At 56.2% G+C, this 16619-nt stretch overlaps 1 protein-coding gene and 1 pseudogene across 1 annotated transcript; one reads left to right on the top strand and one right to left on the bottom strand.

The window, feature by feature from the left end:
- The first annotated feature begins 480 nt into the window (after positions 1-480).
- LOC145536893 (heat shock transcription factor, X-linked member 3-like) lies at positions 481-5184 on the top strand. Its single transcript, XM_081567084.1, has 2 exons — positions 481-2577; positions 2982-5184. Exons 1-2 carry the CDS (start codon positions 2102-2104, stop codon positions 3427-3429), a joined length of 924 nt encoding a protein of 307 aa, XP_081423210.1. The 5' UTR covers positions 481-2101; the 3' UTR covers positions 3430-5184.
- On the bottom strand, positions 4696-5911 carry LOC145536451 (protein EOLA1-like; annotated as a pseudogene).
- Positions 5912-16619: the final 10708 nt, after the last annotated feature.

The raw sequence follows: 16619 nt of genomic DNA, 5'->3' as shown, positions 1-16619 counted from the left end.
TGTGTGTGCACAACCCAAGTGTCCCGAGCCACAGCTGACAAAAACTTCTTAGTGCCAGGCAAACCCACTGCCAGGGCCCAGGTGGTGCCTGGAGGAGGGGGACCAGAAAAGGCAGCTCCCTCAGGACCCAGGGAGTGAGGAGGGACCCCGAGTAGGGTGGGGATAGGAGCAGGAAAGGCCACCTAGCCAGGCTTCCACAGATACCACGGTCTGTGGTCCCCTTCAGAGGAGCCACCAGGGGCCCCCACCAACGATCATAGCCTCCAGGTTCATGTTCCAGTCAGATGAACTGACCTGAAGAAATGCTTTGTCAACCTCTTGAGGAGCACAAAAGCAAGGGATCAAGCACAGGTCAAGGCCTGCAAGCCCCATTCTACCCGCTAGACCTCAGACTGAAAGGCCCCTGGGAGAGCCTCTTCCACACCTTCTTAGCTCTCCCCTTTCAGACACTAGGCTGTGGCCCTCACACAGGACAAAGACCCTGCTGAGTGGCAGAATTAGGGGTACAGTGCCCTAGGGTCCTCACACACGGGCCTTTCCAAGGTGCCTGTCTGTCCCATACATGGTGATTTTGAAGAACAGTGACCCACAAAGGTCAGAGAACATGCATCTCCAAACCCACTGCCTCACTGCCCATGTGCGGTGAAGACAGGTGACTTTCACTGAGGTTTCATCCAGTGCCACACCCAGACTCTCATCTGTTTTCAAGTACAGGCAGACGGGGACTTCCTTTGGTCACATCTAGCTCAACAAGTCAGACATGTCCCTGGGAGTGAGTGTGTGTAAAGGAGGGCCCTTGAAAAGCTCCTAACCTGTGAGCCAACAAAATAGTTCCTGCCATCTGGGTATGGGAGTTCAGGTCCACAGTGGTGGTGGGGACAGGGGCAGGGGCGGAGAAGATCAGAGCTGGCCTCACAAAGGACCAGTGAAGTGCTTGTTTTCAACAGAACAGGCTGTACCTTGAGCCCCCAATCAAGTCCTTCAAAGGGCAGGTACCCACAGAGACCCAAGTTGGATGTGGCAGGCCAGGAACAGGGGTAGCAGAAGCCCAACCAACCCACTGATGAAAGGAAACAGGATTTTGAGGCAGCCTCCAGGGAGGCTGAATCCAAAGCTCTGGGAAGGGGATGGGAAAAGCACATGCACAGGTGTTCCCAAAGTGAGCACTCTAGGGCCATGAGAGCAGTCTTTACGGGAAGAAATGGAAACTGAAGACAGTAGCCTGTGATCTGCAGCAGGATGACATCTGGAGTGGGCAGAGCTCAGCGAGGCTGCAAGCTCAGTGGAGTGCCTGGCTGTGCCCTCCCACATGGCATCATGCGGAGTCTGTGTATCAGGTGTTTGGGGAACAGTCAAGTGAAACATGAGGTAGCTCCCACTGTGCTGGAGCACAGCCCTACTCTGGGGAGAGTTCGACCTGGGCGGGGGTGGGGTGGGGACAGGACAACAGGACTCTGACTTTGGGGCCATCTGAGTGGAACCTAGCAACCGGCAGCACCAGCCAGAAGACAACAAAGCCAGAAGAGGGACAAGGCTGGGGCCAGGGGGTGGAGGGGTGGGACCACCAACTCAGGCTAGGCCAAACAGCCCTTTACGGACCCCATCTTCTGGGAGGGACACTTGCCAGGGGCCCATCTGACCCCTGGGGTCTCTCTCAGTGGTAGCCAAGCCAGGATTTGCCAGGGCCTGGTGCATCAGCAGAAACCTGCCCGTTGGTAGGGAGGGGAGTGGAGCCAGGGGCACGTTTGTCAACCCATCCAGGGCCTGGCCCCCTGGAACAAGGCACCTGTCAGCAGATGGGAGCCTTTGCAGGCAACCAGAAAAATACTTTTCTGTACTTTCAGAGAAGAGACAAGCTGGGGATCCCATCTCCATCCTCTTCCCCCCTCCCCCACACTGGGCCAGGGCTGCCTCTCCACATCACCTCTGTAACATCATGAAACAATAAGGAAGCGGACCACTTAATTGGCTGCCTGGCCCACAACACAGATTGTAGAATTTCCAGAGATTATTTATGGGGCACCCCGACCCTGGTCTGAGGCCTGTTTGCCCTGAGCATTCACTGCTTGGGTAGATAATGCTCCTGAGCTAGACAGGCTCCATGGCTAGTCAGAGTTCCCACGAGGCACAGGCAGCCCTGCTAGCTGCATCAACTGATGGGGAGCCCACAGCAGGAGACCCCTGTGATTCCTGCCCAGATCCAAACGTGGATTCAGGGGAAGCTCTGGAGAAGCAGGGTGATCAACCTGAGAGGCCTGATCCAGGCGTCCATGACAACCTGCCCCCACAGGGCCCGAACCCAGAAATGGCCAGCGAGGAAGAGAACAACACTGTCCTCGGGCTGTCCTTCCCCAGAAAGCTGTGGAGGATTGTGGGGGATGCGGCCTTCACCTCTGGGCACTGGAACAACGAGGGAGACACAGTGGTCATCGAAGCAGATCTCTTCCAGACGGAGGTCCTCCAGCGCAGAGGCGCAGACAGGATCTTCGAGACAGACAGCATCAAGACTTTCATCCACAAACTGAACCTGAATGGGTTCAGGAAAATCCGCCCTCCGGGTCGCTCTGCGGGGAAGAAGTAGGTGATGGTAACGTAGAAAGCCCTTCCAGGGAGGCTAGGCTAGACCAGCCGAGTGCTGGAGGGGTTTCATTTCCCAGGAGAATGTTGTTCTTGTGAGAGGGTGACTAATGAAAGAGGAGAAAGCAGGGCCTGTCATGTTCCAGCAACCCCCTTAGAAAGGATCCACAGGGGTGACTCCAGACCCCGAGGGGCCACCTGATGTCAGGGAGGGCCAGTAACACCTCAAGCGAGGCTGGCCCCAGGGGAGCTCTAAGGAGCGCACTCACTAGGGCCTCATAAGCTGCCAGGAATGAAGAGACCTTATCTCCGTATTTAAGCAAGGCCCGGAGGTGGTGGGGCGGAGGGCAGCGAGGAACTGCTATTCTCCCATACAGTGGCTAAAGTGATTCATTTCCTTTCAGATCTGTCGCAACTCCAAGTTTCAGAGAGACAAGCCTCTGCACCTGCAGAACATCTAGAGGAAAGGTGACCCCAGAACAACTGCTCAGCCTGCGCCCTGCGCAACAGCGACCCCAAAGAGAAAGAAGCAAACGGTGGCAATCAGACACTCTCCTAAATTCTATCACAATGAGTCCACCCCAGAGGCTGACAAGAAGGCCCAGAAAGGAACCCAATAGCTCACAGAACCCCCGGCCGGTGCTCAGTTGTGTTCTGTGGCCTTTGGTCTATGGGCATTGTAGCTGGTCTATGGGCAGGCCAGGGCAAACCATCTCCCTAGCGAGCAGGGTGGGCCCAGTGGAGAGGGCATGTCCAGCAATGCCACGTCTGTACCCCCAGCTACTGCTGGAAGGGACGGCGCAGGGCAACTGCCCTACAGCCCCACAGAGTACCCAGGTTATGGTTCAGTGATGACTATGTACAACACCTATTATTCCATTGTGATGGCGGTCATTTCAGTTGTGGCCCCAAATGAGGCCCCTGAGGTGGATGAGGAGCAGGAGGATTCCTCAGTTTACAAGTGTGCCCTCTGTAAGCAGTTCAAGGACAACCCCAATCCCTGAGCCGCCAGGTACTTAGAAACACTCAAAAGCACTCTCTTGTAATAAAAAAAATCTATTTCTGGCTCTAATAAAGTACAGCAAAGCTCCATGGGAATAAAGTATTGAATGAGAACTGCAAGTCTGTGTTCTTTCTGTCTGTCCATGCTACTCACACACGGCACTGGGTGAGCCCGATGAGGCTGGAAGCCCACGCCCCAGACAGGCCTCAGTCTGGTCCCCGTGGTCCCTTTTCATCTGAAGCAGCAGCATTTCACACGTTCGGCCAAGAGTGTGGCTCCCGAGCCATGCACCGAGACCAGCCCAGGACGGGCTGGTCCCTGCGCCTTGCCTGCCACACAGCAGAAGAGCCAGTCTGGCTCCTGACCATGGGGGTGTCACTTTCCATGAGTCATGCACCCTGAAGCAGAAGGGGCTCCTCCTGGGTCCCCTGACAATGCCACAAGTTTCTGATCAGCAGCTGAGCGTCTCCAGCTCCCGATCCAGGGGCATCCCCAAGAGGCCCACCGGAAAGCAAGGTAACCCCACCCACCAAGGGCCTTGCAAACACTGACTTTAAACCCAAAGACCAGTACAAGTTTCCCCAAGGTGAACACCAGCCCTTGTCGCTCTGTCCTCACAGCCGTATTTAGGAGCCTGACTTTGGATACGGAGCAGCCAGGCACCGTGTCCAACACACACGCTTTGTGAGCCAAGGGACACTTTACAGCAGGACAAGGGTCACCTGGAAGGACAAACTGCGGCCCCTAGTGCTCACACTCAGCCCAGCCCCCAGCCTTTCCCCATCACCCCCTGGACACTGTTCCAACATCGGGGAGTTTGAACCAAAACAGAGAGGGAAAACCACTAACCGGTTGCCTAACAACACATTTCTCTCAACCACCCAGATCCAGCAGGGCCAAAACGAGTGGTGACATCTTTTCATAAAGATAAAGTCCTGGAGACTCTTGCTGAGTCCAGAGTCCCGGCCCCAGTCCCGCACCAAATGGGCAGCTCACCGCAGAGCGGGGCCGATTCAGACCGAACCAGACGGGCATGTCCAGGGCACGGTGCCGATCGGACGGTGTCACCATGAGCTGGTCTCTGGGTCACCTTCCTCTCGAGAGCCCAGTCTGGACTAGGCCTCCTGACAAAAGGGGGTCAGGTGCTTGGGGATGTCCACCTGGAAGATGTCCTTCCCGGCCCTCCCCGGGACAGGCTGCAGCAGCCAGCGGGGGTTGGCGAGCACAGTCAGGTACTTCCGTCATGAGTCAGGCAGCAGGGCTTGATTCCCCAACTCCTCCACCTCATCACAACCTAGGTTCTCTGGGCACGGCAAAGTGACCCTAATGTCAACGAGACCTGTGTGCAAAGACAGGACACAGAAGGAGAACAAGGTGATTCAAAGTCACGCCTGCTAGAGACTATGACTGTATCACAGAGACCCAGCGTGAACTGGGTCTTCTGGCTGAGCATTTCAGACAGGCTCACCTCAGCAAAGGGAACTCAGGGTAAGGCCAAGCGAGGGAGGGAGCAAAATGAAAGGGAGAGGCCTGGTGCTCCATAAACCCACCAGGCCATGGGCAGCTCTGTCTGCCCACCTCAGGCTGCAGGGACAGAACAGGAGGGCCCAGTGGGGAGCCTGCAGACATCAGGTCCCTAAGTGATTCACCAGCAGTCAGGAGTTGCTGTGGGGCCTCACCCCTGGGGAATCAGGGAACTTGCTCAGGCCTGGCTGCAGGCAGTAGGGTTGGGGAACCCAGGCTGGGTGCTGTGCTACCTCTCATGGTCTCTGCTGGGCACACCCATACACGTGTACACACACACACACATATACACACACAGAGGCAAGTGCCACATGCAGACCCGGATATGCCTCTGCCTCTCAGAGCACAAATGGGGACTGAGGCCCAGAGTGGGGGTCAGGCACCTCGGGCTGCCATTTCCCAGCCCAGGGACCCTCACTGCCCCTCTGAAGAAACCTCAGCCCCACCCCTCCACCCCCTACCAACCAGTTCAACAGAAAACAAACTACCACAAGCCGGCTGAGATCCAGGGCAGCGCCAGGGGCCATGCGGGCAGCACGGGGCAGGGCGTCACTTGCCGGCGATCACTCCATGGCCGCTTTTCCCTATCCCGCAGCAAGGCCTGGATCTGGGCAGAGGTCATCCCCAGCCTCTACTCCAGCAGCTCTCACCAGTCCATGTCCTCTCAGTCCCAGTGCCCGATGTGGACAGCCAGAGCACAGTGCCGGGTCCGCATAGCAAGGGGAGCCATCACGTCTCCACGGTCTTGACACCGTTTAAGACGAAACCCGCATAAGGCTGTCGGAAGGACAGACAGCTGAACTTCATCTCCCAAGGCTCCCAGGGCCTCAGGTGGGTGCGGAAACACAGAACCACAAACGCCAGGAGCCTGACACTGTGGCTTCCAAGCTCACAGCCCTGGGCCGGACATCAGCCCCACGTGTCTGAGCATCCTCCAAGCCTGCTGACAGAGAATGCGGGGGGGTCACAGAGGGCTGGCCCCTTCCATCCATCTCCACACTGTCCGTTGACAGGGGTTGGCAACCGAGAGGACCCGTCCATCCCATGCAGTGGGTGGGGAGGTCAGGAAGGAGGGCGGGACAGCGGGAGAGAGGCACGTGGTGAGTTCCAAGACAGAGGGCCCTGAAACCCTAGGAGCACTGAGGAGGGAGGGCAGGCCCCCTGGCTTCACAGCCCAGTGGCCGGGCTCTGGTCCTCTCCCAGCACGGACAGGTACAGTCCTGGGCTAGGCTTCCCCCTGCCCCACCACTGCCCCCACCCCACCTCTCAACTCCCAGGCCCCATCCCTGCCCATGCTCTGCAGAGCCCCCATCTTAGCCCAGGCCTGCTGAGCGCAGATCCGTGCTAACCAATCTGGCCTTGGCCCTGGACGGCCCTACCAGGTGTCTTCCCCACGCCTTTGGGAACCACGTTCCTCGCAGCCCTTCCCACACCACTGCCTCTACTGTCAATAGATGCCCCAGCCCCCGCCTAGGGCCTAGAGAAAGAATGAAGGGGAGCAGGAACTACCGGGACGGGTGCACTCTGTGTCCTTGCCGGGGACGGGTGCACTCTGTGTCCTTGCCAGGGCCTGGGATGGCACCACACAGGGATTACAGAAGTCAAACCTCAGATAACCCGCTAGGTTACTCTCACATCTTTCCATGGCTGAGGAGGTGCCAGAGATAGAGGGATAGCCCAAGACTGCAGGGTACCTGACCACATGCACTTCCTTCCTCACTTCTTTCCTTGTACCTGGAGGGGGCTCCCTGTTTACTGGAGTGGGGTGAAGGCAGGGGAGCAGAGCCGCAGGCTTGAACCTCAGTAGAGTCTCAGCACCTCTAGCAGGGAGCCTCTGGTTCCACGTGACTGTAAGGATGGGGACATGGTCCCAGAGGCACCCACCCTAGGGCCTCCTGGGCCTTCCCTTCCGCAAGCACAGCAGACCCACAGTTCTCACAGGCCCATGAGGTCCCACGTGATTTGGCTCCTATCCTGGCAGCCTGATCTCCACACCCCTGGATTCACCCCCAGTAGCCATGAAGGCCATCCTTCCATCCTTAGAACATTCCATGTGTTCCTACCTCAGAGCGTTTGTAGGGTGTGAGGAGTCACATCGTGTCCCCTCAAGTTCAGGTGCTGGAGTCTCAATCCCAAGTACCTCAGCGTGACCTTACAGACAAAGGAAAGGTCTTCACAGAGCTGATGGAGGTCCAGTGAGCTCATGAGGATGGACCCTCCTCTAACAGGACGGCTGTCCCCATACCAAGGACACATTTAGAGACAGACAGGCACACGGGAGAACTCGGGGTGAAGAGGAAGGTGGAACTCTCCAAGCCCAGGCATGCCCACTATGGCCAGCAATGCCCGGGAAGTGAGAGGGGAGAGATGGGACAGACTCTCTCCACAGCCCTCACATGAGCCAACGTCAGTTGACACCTCCACATTGGCTGCCGGCCTCCTGAACCAACACGGTCTGTAGTTTGAGCCACCCAGCCTGTGTGACCCTGACATGAAAACCTTTCTCCAAAGAAGACCCTTTCTCCATAGATGACACAGAATGCCCACAGGCACATGAAAAGATGCTCAACATTCCTAATTATTAGACAAATGCAAATCTAAACTCCAATGAAGTATCACCTTACACTGGTCAGAATGGTCACCATCAAAAATCCTATGAAGAATAAATGTTGGAGAGGGAGCAGAGAAAAGGGAACCCTCGTACACTGTTGGTGGAAATGTAAGTTGGTACACTCAATATGAAGAACAGTATGCAGGTTCCTTAAACAACTACAAACAGAACTACCATATGATCCAGCAATCCCAGTCCTGAATATATACCCTGATAGAAAGAAACTCTAATGTGAAAAGATACATGCACCCCAACATTCATCGCAGCACTATTTACAACAGACAGGATATGGAAGCAACCTAAATGCCCATTGACAGATGACTGGATAAAGAAGATGTGGTACACACACACACACACAGACACACAAAACACGGGAATACTACTCAGCCGTGAAAAATAACGAAGTAATACCATTTGTGGCAACATGGATGGACCTAGAGATTATCACATTAAGTGAAGTAAGTCAGAAAGAGAAAGGCAAATATTCTATGGTAAGACTTATAGGTGCGATCTAAAAAGATGAGGCAAATGAAATTATTTACAAATCAGAAAGACTCAGAACAAAATTATGGTTACCAAAGAGGAAAAGCAGGGGAAGGGATAAATTAGGAGCTTGGGATTAACAGATACACACTACTGTGTATAAAATAGCACTACTGTAGTGCTGGAGAAGACTCTTGAGAGCCCCTTGGACAGCAGGGAGATCAAGCCAGTCAATCCTAAAGGAAATCAACCCTGAATATCCATTGGAAGGACTGGTGCTAAAGATGAAGCTCCAATACTTTGGCCACCTGATGGGAAGAGCAGTCTCTCTTGGGCTTTGTCCTCTCCCCACCTGAGCCACCGCTTCCCACACCAAGTCCCCAGTCTCTCAGAGACCCTGATGTCAGGAAGTCAGGACAGGCCTTGTGTCCTCTTCTCACCCCAGGGGCTCCCAGGGCCGACAACAGGGGCGGGTATCTGTGGGGTTCCGTCAACCCTCCCTCGGGGGTCCCTTCAGTCTTCCCTCAGGACCTCACCTTGTCTCCGGGTAGGACTTCGGATCCTCTCCTGTCCCCTGCTAAGGCCCCAGCCCTTACACCAGGACCCCAGTCCCTCTGAGACCCGGAATGTCAGAAAGTCCGCTCCCTATACCAGGACCCCAGTCTCTCTGAGACCCAGATGTCAGGAAATGCAGCCTGTGTTCATCCGCCCTATGTCCTCCCAGAGCCCCGTCTGATTGGGGTCCAAGGTCCCCTCAGTCCTCCCTCAGCGTCCTCACCTTGACCCTCAAAAGAACTCAGATCTTCCCCTCTGCCCATCTGAGGCCCTGCCCCTTCTAACAGTTGCCTAATGTCTCTGAGAGGGGGATGCAGAAGTCAGAACAGGCTGCCACGTGCTCATCCCACCACCAGGATCGTCCAGGCCTGACAGCAGGGACAAGGATCTGTGGGGTTCCTTATATTCTCCCTCAAGGACCTCATCTAGAGCCCTGGCAGATTCAGGGATACCCTTTGTATTGACCAGAGGTGGGAACCTCACATCAGGGTTCAGGGAGCACAGAGGGTGGATGAGCACATGCTGCATTTCCTGACATTCGGGTCTCAGAGAAACTGGGGACCTGGGAGAGGGAGTGTGTCCTCAGGTGAGCAGAGGGAGGAAGTCCAGCTCCTCCGGGGTTTCACGGCCCAGAGGTAACCCATGTTCATCCCTCTTCTGGACCGGGGATGAACACATGCTGCATTTCCTGACATCTGGGTCTCAGAGAGACTGGGGATCTGGTATAGGGGGCTGACTTCCTGACATTCGGGCTTCAGACTGGCGTCCTGGTATAGGGAGTGGACTTCCCCGGCCTCTTTTCTTCCTGCTTTTACTTTCTTATCGACTCTGTACCCCCAAGTTCCGGCCCATTTAAAGGGCCACAACAGATAAGACACAAAAAAACACAAGCAAAAAAAGAAAAACATAAATAAATTGGACTTCGTCAAAATAAAAAACGCCTGTGCATCCAAGAACACAATCAATGAAGCTACCATATGATCCAGCAATTCCAGTTCAGAGTGTATATCCAAAAGGGAATGAAACTAGGATATTAAAAAGATATTTACACTCCTACATTTATTGCAGCATGGTTCACAATATCCAAAATATGGAAACAACTTAAGTATCCATCAGTGGATGAATGGAGAAGTTGCAGCATATTCAGTATACAGTCATGTGAGACAAGGAAATCCTGCCATGTGCAACAACTTGGAAGGAGCTTGAGGGCATTATGCTAAGTAAAATAAATGAGACAGAAAAAGATAAATACGGTTTGTTACCACTTACATGTTGAATCTAAAAGGACAAACTGGGACTTCCCTGGCAGTCCAGTGGCGAAGACTCCATACTTCTAATGCAGGGAGCATGGATTTAATCCCTGGTTGGGGAGCTAAGATCCCACATGCTGAGCAGCAAGGCCAAAAATTAAAAAAAAATAAGTAAAAATAAATTTAAAAAGTAAAAAGGTCAGAGAAACAGAGAAGAGAGTGCTGTTTACCAAGAATTAGGGGATGGAGAAATAGGGAGAGATTCTTCACAGAGATTGTTCACAGGGTACTAACCCCCACTTATAATACTAACAAGTTTTGGGATCTAATGTACAGTAGGATGCTTATAGCTCACAATTCTTTGTCAAATACTTGACTGTTGCTTAGAAAGTAGAACTTCTACGTTCTCACCATAAAAAAGAAATGTGATAGGATGGAGGTGGTAGCTAATACTCTGTCAGTGATCATTTCACCATTTATAAATGTATGATATCAACATGGCAAGATTTTTGCTTGAACTCCATCCCTCCTTGCTAGTGAGGCTTCTCTTCTAGTGGAGTAAACCTCATTGCAATTGTGGTGTCATTCACCCATGCGATGCTTCCAGATTTTAGCAAGAAAGTTTTCAGTGACAGTGAAATTTTAAACGTCTCATAGGCGATGCTGTCTCTTCTGGCTCCGATACAGCATCCACGTGACACTCTGGAAACCATTCTGCAGATCAGAATCCTTTTCTGCTTGTTTCAATTTTTTAAAGTTGGCATCTATATATTGTCGTACTTTTCTAATTTCAAATCCCCTTGCCTTCCCTGACTGAAAAGTAGGAACACCTAATGGGACTAGAGGACACCTACAGGTTAAGAATTCTTTCCTGGTTCGACGATTTATTACTCACAAAGCCTTACCTCTCCCCCCACATGCAGAGAACAATATGAGTCCATTTCCCAGCTTTGACAATAACCACCACACAGTCAAGTTTAGTAAACACCATGTGTTTATGGGTGCAGCTGCCCTCCATCCGGCATCTGTGCTGGGACTGCAGCCTTCTCTCAAGGGACAAGGAGGCCCCCTCCTGAGTGAGGACGACACCCTGGAACAGCGGGTCCCATAGAATGCAACTCCACCGTTACTGGGGACCCCAGGCCGGGCTGTCAGGCTGAGAACCCCTCCACCATGCCCACTTCCTCAGTGAACTCAGGGAGCCAGAGGTTTGGTCTGTGGGTTGCAGTCTCAGATGGGCAGAGGGAGGGCCCCACATCCTGCAGAGACTGGAGATGAGGACCAGAGGAGGCTGACGGTTCCCAGGGGATGCATGTGCTGCCCTCCTGACAGCAGTGGAGGACCACAGGCTGTGGCATCCAGATGTGACATTACTGATTCCTCTAGAGAGAAGTGAGGCCTGGGTCATAGACTTCAGGTTCAGGTCAGCAGGGTGAAGGAGCCCAGCCACGCTTGGAGTCAAGGTAGAACCCTGGGGGCGGGGGGCTCTGCGGCCCCAGGACATACAAGTTGTCACTGCTTTTAGCCCTGGGAGACCCCGGCACAGTTGTGGGAATGAGTCCCCCACCCCCGGTTTCCCTCTTGGGTGTGCTGGCTCGACAGGGCCTGGGTCTCTAAGGGAAGCAAAATCAGGTGGGCAAGAGGGCGGTGCCCAGACTAGCTGAGAGTCAAGGCAAAGAACACAGGGAAGGCTGAGTGACTCCTGGGACATCATCTCACCCCATGGCGTCCTCAGCCACTAAGAAGCCCTGGGCTTGGAGCCCTGCTGTAATGTCCACAGCCTCCTCCTGGGGCCTCAGGGCAGTGAGGCCCTTGGCATGAGGGTCTGGCCTCTGCCGAGGACTTTGGCATCCCAGGACCTGCCAGGGCTCAGGATGAGGACCCAGAGGGAGAACACAGGTGACCCCACAACTCCACACCTCTGCTGCCAGCCTGGGCATCCCTGGCGTTGGGATGAGTGAGCACTTGGCAGCGTGTCCTGACTTTCGCATCAGGGTCTCAGAGAGACTGGGGACCTAGGATAAAGGGTGGGCGTCTCATGTGGGCAGAGGGGAGGGTCCAGGTCCTCACGGGACTCAAAGGGCGTACACTGATGGAGGACTTGGGGGACCCTGGACCCCAATCTGAGGGGACCCCACAGACCCCCACCCCTACATTTGGGTGGTCTTGGAGGTCTCGGTGTGGAATTAGCATTCTAGGCCGGTCCTGACTTTTGGAATTCCGGGTCTCAGAGAGACTGTGGACCTGGTTAAGAGGAACAGGGCTTCGTTTGGGGAGAGGAGAGAATCCCAGGTCCTACTCGGAGGCAAAGTGAGGTGCCTGAGGGAGGACTGAGGGGACCCTGGACCCCAATGAGAAGACACCTCAGAAAAGCCCATACCTGCTGTCAGTCCTGAGAGACCCTGGGATATGACGACCGCAACAGGCGTGGTCTGACTTCCTGACATCCGGGTCTCAGACTGGAGTCCGGGTACAGGGGGCGGAGTTCCTGACATCCGGGTTTCAGACTGGGGTCCCGGTACAGGGGGCCGAGCTCCTGACATCCGGGTCTCAGACTGGGGTCCGGGTACAGGGGGCGGAGTTCCTGACATCTGGATCTCAGACTGGGGTCCGGGTACAGGGGCCGGAGTTCCTGACATCAGGATTTCATACTTGGGTCCTAGTACAGTGGGCAGACTTCCTGACGTCTGGGTCTCAGAGAGACTGAGGCCCTGGTGTGAGGACCAGGGCGTTCGTTGGGGAGAGGACGGAGCCCAGGTCCTAGCGGGAGTAAAGGTAAGGATCCTGAGGCAAGAGTGAGGGGAGCTGGACTCCAGAACAGAGGGGACCGGGGTTGTCCCCGGGAGGGAAGACCACGTGCAGCATATCCTGACATCTGGGCCTCAGAGTGACTCGGGACCTTGTGAGAGGGGCGGGGCCTCAAAATGGCAGACGGGAAAATCCCTGGTCCTGCCTGGAGTCCCGGCTCCATGGGAAAAAGGACTGAGGCGGTTGGACCCCAAGGCAGGGAGGTTTGCTAGCCCTTGTGGGGGGTCTTGGAGGCCCCAGAGCAGAGTGAGCAGGATGAGTAGTTTATTCACCTATAGCGTTGGGGCCTCGGGGGGTGAGGTTTTCAGGTGGATGGCAGAGGCTTCAGGTCGGCAGGGGCTGGACTCCCTGGCCTGAGCAGAACCCGCCCCTGTGGTCAGTGCTGAGAGGCCAGGCAGGACATGAGGAGGAGCTGAGGACTGAGCATCTTCCCAGCCTAGGACCCGCAGGAGGCCCTGGGCAGGTGCAGCCACAGGTGGGGCCCCTCAGTGCTTTCTGTCCAGACTTGGGTCGTGTTCTGAGTTTCCCTGCAGGCCCCCAAAGGGGAGGGTCCAGGCCGTGCCAGGGAAAAGGGGAGCAGTACAAGGGAGCCCCGAGGGAACCTCTCACCCCACATCTGGGGACTCCAGAGAGTCCACCCCTCCAAGTACAGAAGGCCTAGGGCTTTGCCACAAGTGTGTACCCTAGGTGCCCCTTCCATTTCTCTCACAGGAGCTCCAGGCTTCAGGAGGCAAAGGTGGAGTTCTGAGGCCTGTGTCTTGAGGTCAGAGAGCAGAGGAAGTCCAGGCAGTGCCAGGAGTCAAGGTGAGAAGGGTGCCGTGATCATGCACCAGGGTTACCCCATTCCAGAACAGAGGGGACCCCACAAGGCCCAAATCCCTCCACCGTGTCAGCCCCAGAACTCCAGGCTCTGCTGACTGCACCCTAGGAAGCCACTGCCCTTCCTTCTCCCAGCCAGGGGACAGCCTGCCCAGGAGGAGCACCCCTGTGAGGCCCAAGAACACCCCTCAAGAGGAGACCTGTATCAGACCGCCCAGGGTGCGTTCCTCAGTTGAGGCCATTCACACCCACTCTCTCCTGCAGGCCCATGGTCCCCATCTGTCCCGCTGCCTCACTTCTCTCTGTGGTTTGATCCCAGTCATCATGCCTGGGAAGCATGAGCTCCGCCAGCCTGAGAGAGTCTTTCAGGATCCAAGAGAGAAGGAGGCACTGATGGAGGCACAATTATCTTGGGATGAAGAGGAGGAGGAGGAAGAGGAGGTGGAGGAAGAGGAAGAGGAGGTGGAGGAGGAAGAGGAGGTGGAAGAGGAAGAAGAGGAGGTGGAGGAGGAAGAAGAGGAGGTGGAGGAGGAAGAAGAGGAGGTGGAGGAGGTGGTGGAGGAGGAGGTAGAGGTGGTGGTGGAGGAGGTAGAGGTGGTGGTGGAGGAGGAGGAGATGGAGGAGGAGGACGAGGACGAGGAGGAGGAGGATGACGTGGAGGAGGAGGATGACGTGGAGGAGGAGGAGATGGAGGAGGAGGAGATGGAGGTGGAGGAGGAGATGGAGGTGGAGGAGGAGGTGGAGGAGGAGGTGGAGGTGGAGGTGGAGGTAGAGGTGGAGGAGGAGGTGGAGGAGGAGGTGGAGGTGGAGGAGGAGGAGGAGGAGGTGGAGGTGGAGGAGGAGGTGGAGGTGGAGGAGGAGGAGGTGGAGGTGGAGGAGGAGGAGGAGGTGGAGGTGGAGGAGGCGGAGGAGGTGGAGGTGGAGGAGGTGGAGGTGGAGGTGGAGGAGGTGGAGGTGGAGGAGGAGGAGGTGGAGGTGGAGGAGGTGGAGGTGGAGGAGGAGGAGGTGGAGGTGGAGGAGGAGGAGGTGGAGGTGGAGGAGGAGGAGGTGGAGGAGGAGGAGGTGGAGGTGGAGGAGGTGGAGGAGGTGGAGGTGGAGGAGGTGGAGGAGGTGGAGGTGGAGGAGGAGGTGGAGGTGGAGGAGGAGGTGGAGGTGGAGGTGGAGGAGGAGGTGGAGGTGGAGGTGGAGGTGGAGGTGGAGGTGGAGGAGGAGGAGGAGGTGGAGGAGGTGGAGGTGGAGGAGGAGGAGGTGGAGGTGGAGGAGGTGGAGGTGGAGGAGGTGGAGGTGGAGGAGGTGGAGGTGGAGGAGGTGGAGGTGGAGGTGGAGGTGGAGGTGGAGGTGGAGGAGGAGGTGGAGGAGGTGGAGGAGGAGGTGGAGGAGGTGGAGGAGGTGGAGGAGGAGGAGGTGGAGGAGGAGGAGGTGGAGGAGGAGGAGGTGGAGGAGGAGGAGGTGGAGGAGGAGGAGGTGGAGGAGGAGGAGGTGGAGGAGGAGGAGGTGGAGGAGGAGGAGGTGGAGGAGGTGGAGGAGGAGGAGGTGGAGGAGGAGGAGGTGGAGGAGGAGGTGGAGGAGGTGGAGGAGGTGGAGGAGGTGGAGGAGGAGGTGGTGGAGGTGGAGGTGGAGGTGGAGGTGAAGGTGGAGGAGGAGGTGGAGGAGGTGGAGGAAGAGGAGGAGGAGGTGGAGGTGGAGGAGGAGGTGGAGGTGGAGGTGGAGGAGGAGGTGGAGGAGGAGGAGGTGGAGGAGGAGGAGGTGGAGGAGGAGGAGGGGGTGGTGGAGGAGGTGTGGGTGGTGGAGGAGGTGGAGGTGGAGGAGGAGGTGGAGGTGGAGGTGGAGGTGGAGGAGGAGGTGGAGGTGGTGGAGGAGGAGGTGGAGATGATGGAGGTGGAGGAGGACATGGACGAGGAGGACGTGGAGGACGAGGACGTGGAGGACGTGGAGGACATGGAGGAGGAACTGGAGGAGGACATAGAGGAGGTGCAGGTGGAGGTGGAGGAGGTGCAGGTGGAGGTGGAGGAGCAGGTAGTGGAAGGAAATGCAGCTTCCTCTTCCTCCTCTCTCCTGGTATGGGGCACCCTGGGGGAGACTGGCTGCTGCTGTCTGCCCCTCTCCCACTGCTTTGGCTGCCACTCTGGGGAGCCAATCTGAAGAGCATGGTCTCAGCAGGCAAGATGAAGTGCCAGGCACCTTGCATGACCAGGAAGGTGCCAGGTCCTCACTCTGAGATGCACTACGGGTGAAGATGAATGAGTTGGTGTGATTCCTGCTCAGCAGCTATATCACCAAGGAGCCGATCACAAGACAGAAGTGCTGAATAGTGTCCTCAAAGATCACCAAGACCACTACCTGGTGGTCCTCGGTCAAGCCTCAGAGTACCTGCATCTGATCTTTGGTTTGGAGGTGAAGGAGTTGGGCCCCAGTGAGCACACCTATATCGTGGTCCCCTCCCTGGGCCTCCCCCTCAATGAGATGCTGATGGATGGGCAGAGGTTGCCCAAGGCCGGCCTCCTGGTGGTGATCCTGTGCCTGTTCGTCGTGTATGAAGACTGTGCCCCTGAGGAGGAGGTCTCGGCAGAACTCAGCATGATGGGGGTGTGTCCCGGGAGGGAGCACTCAGTCCCAAGGAACTGCTGACCCAAGTGTGGGTGCAGGAGGGGTACCTGGAATACTGGCAGGTGCCTGACAGCCACCCTGCTCTCTACGAGTTCCTGTGGGGTCCCTGGGCCTATATGGAGACCAGCAAGTTTAAGGTGTTGGCGTATCTGAACAGAGTGGGTCCCAGCTCCTTCCAGCCCCTCTGCAGAGGCTTTGAGGGAGAAGGAAGGGAGACTCTGAGCCAGAGCAGCAGCCAGGCTCCTTCCAGGCCCATGTCCAGCAGCTTGTCCTGGGGGACAAGAAAGAAGGCTTATCCTTCCGTCCATGATTGAAGAGAGAGCTGTCAGCCTTCTCAGCAGTGAGAGACCGGGCCTGCTGGGGGAGCCCGGTGTATGGTATC

Source organism: Giraffa tippelskirchi, chromosome X (assembly GCF_054371585.1).
Source record: "Giraffa tippelskirchi isolate mGirTip1 chromosome X, T2T-mGirTip1v1.2.pri, whole genome shotgun sequence".
NCBI lineage: Eukaryota > Metazoa > Chordata > Mammalia > Artiodactyla > Giraffidae > Giraffa > Giraffa tippelskirchi.
This window is presented reverse-complemented; position numbering and strand designations above follow the sequence as displayed.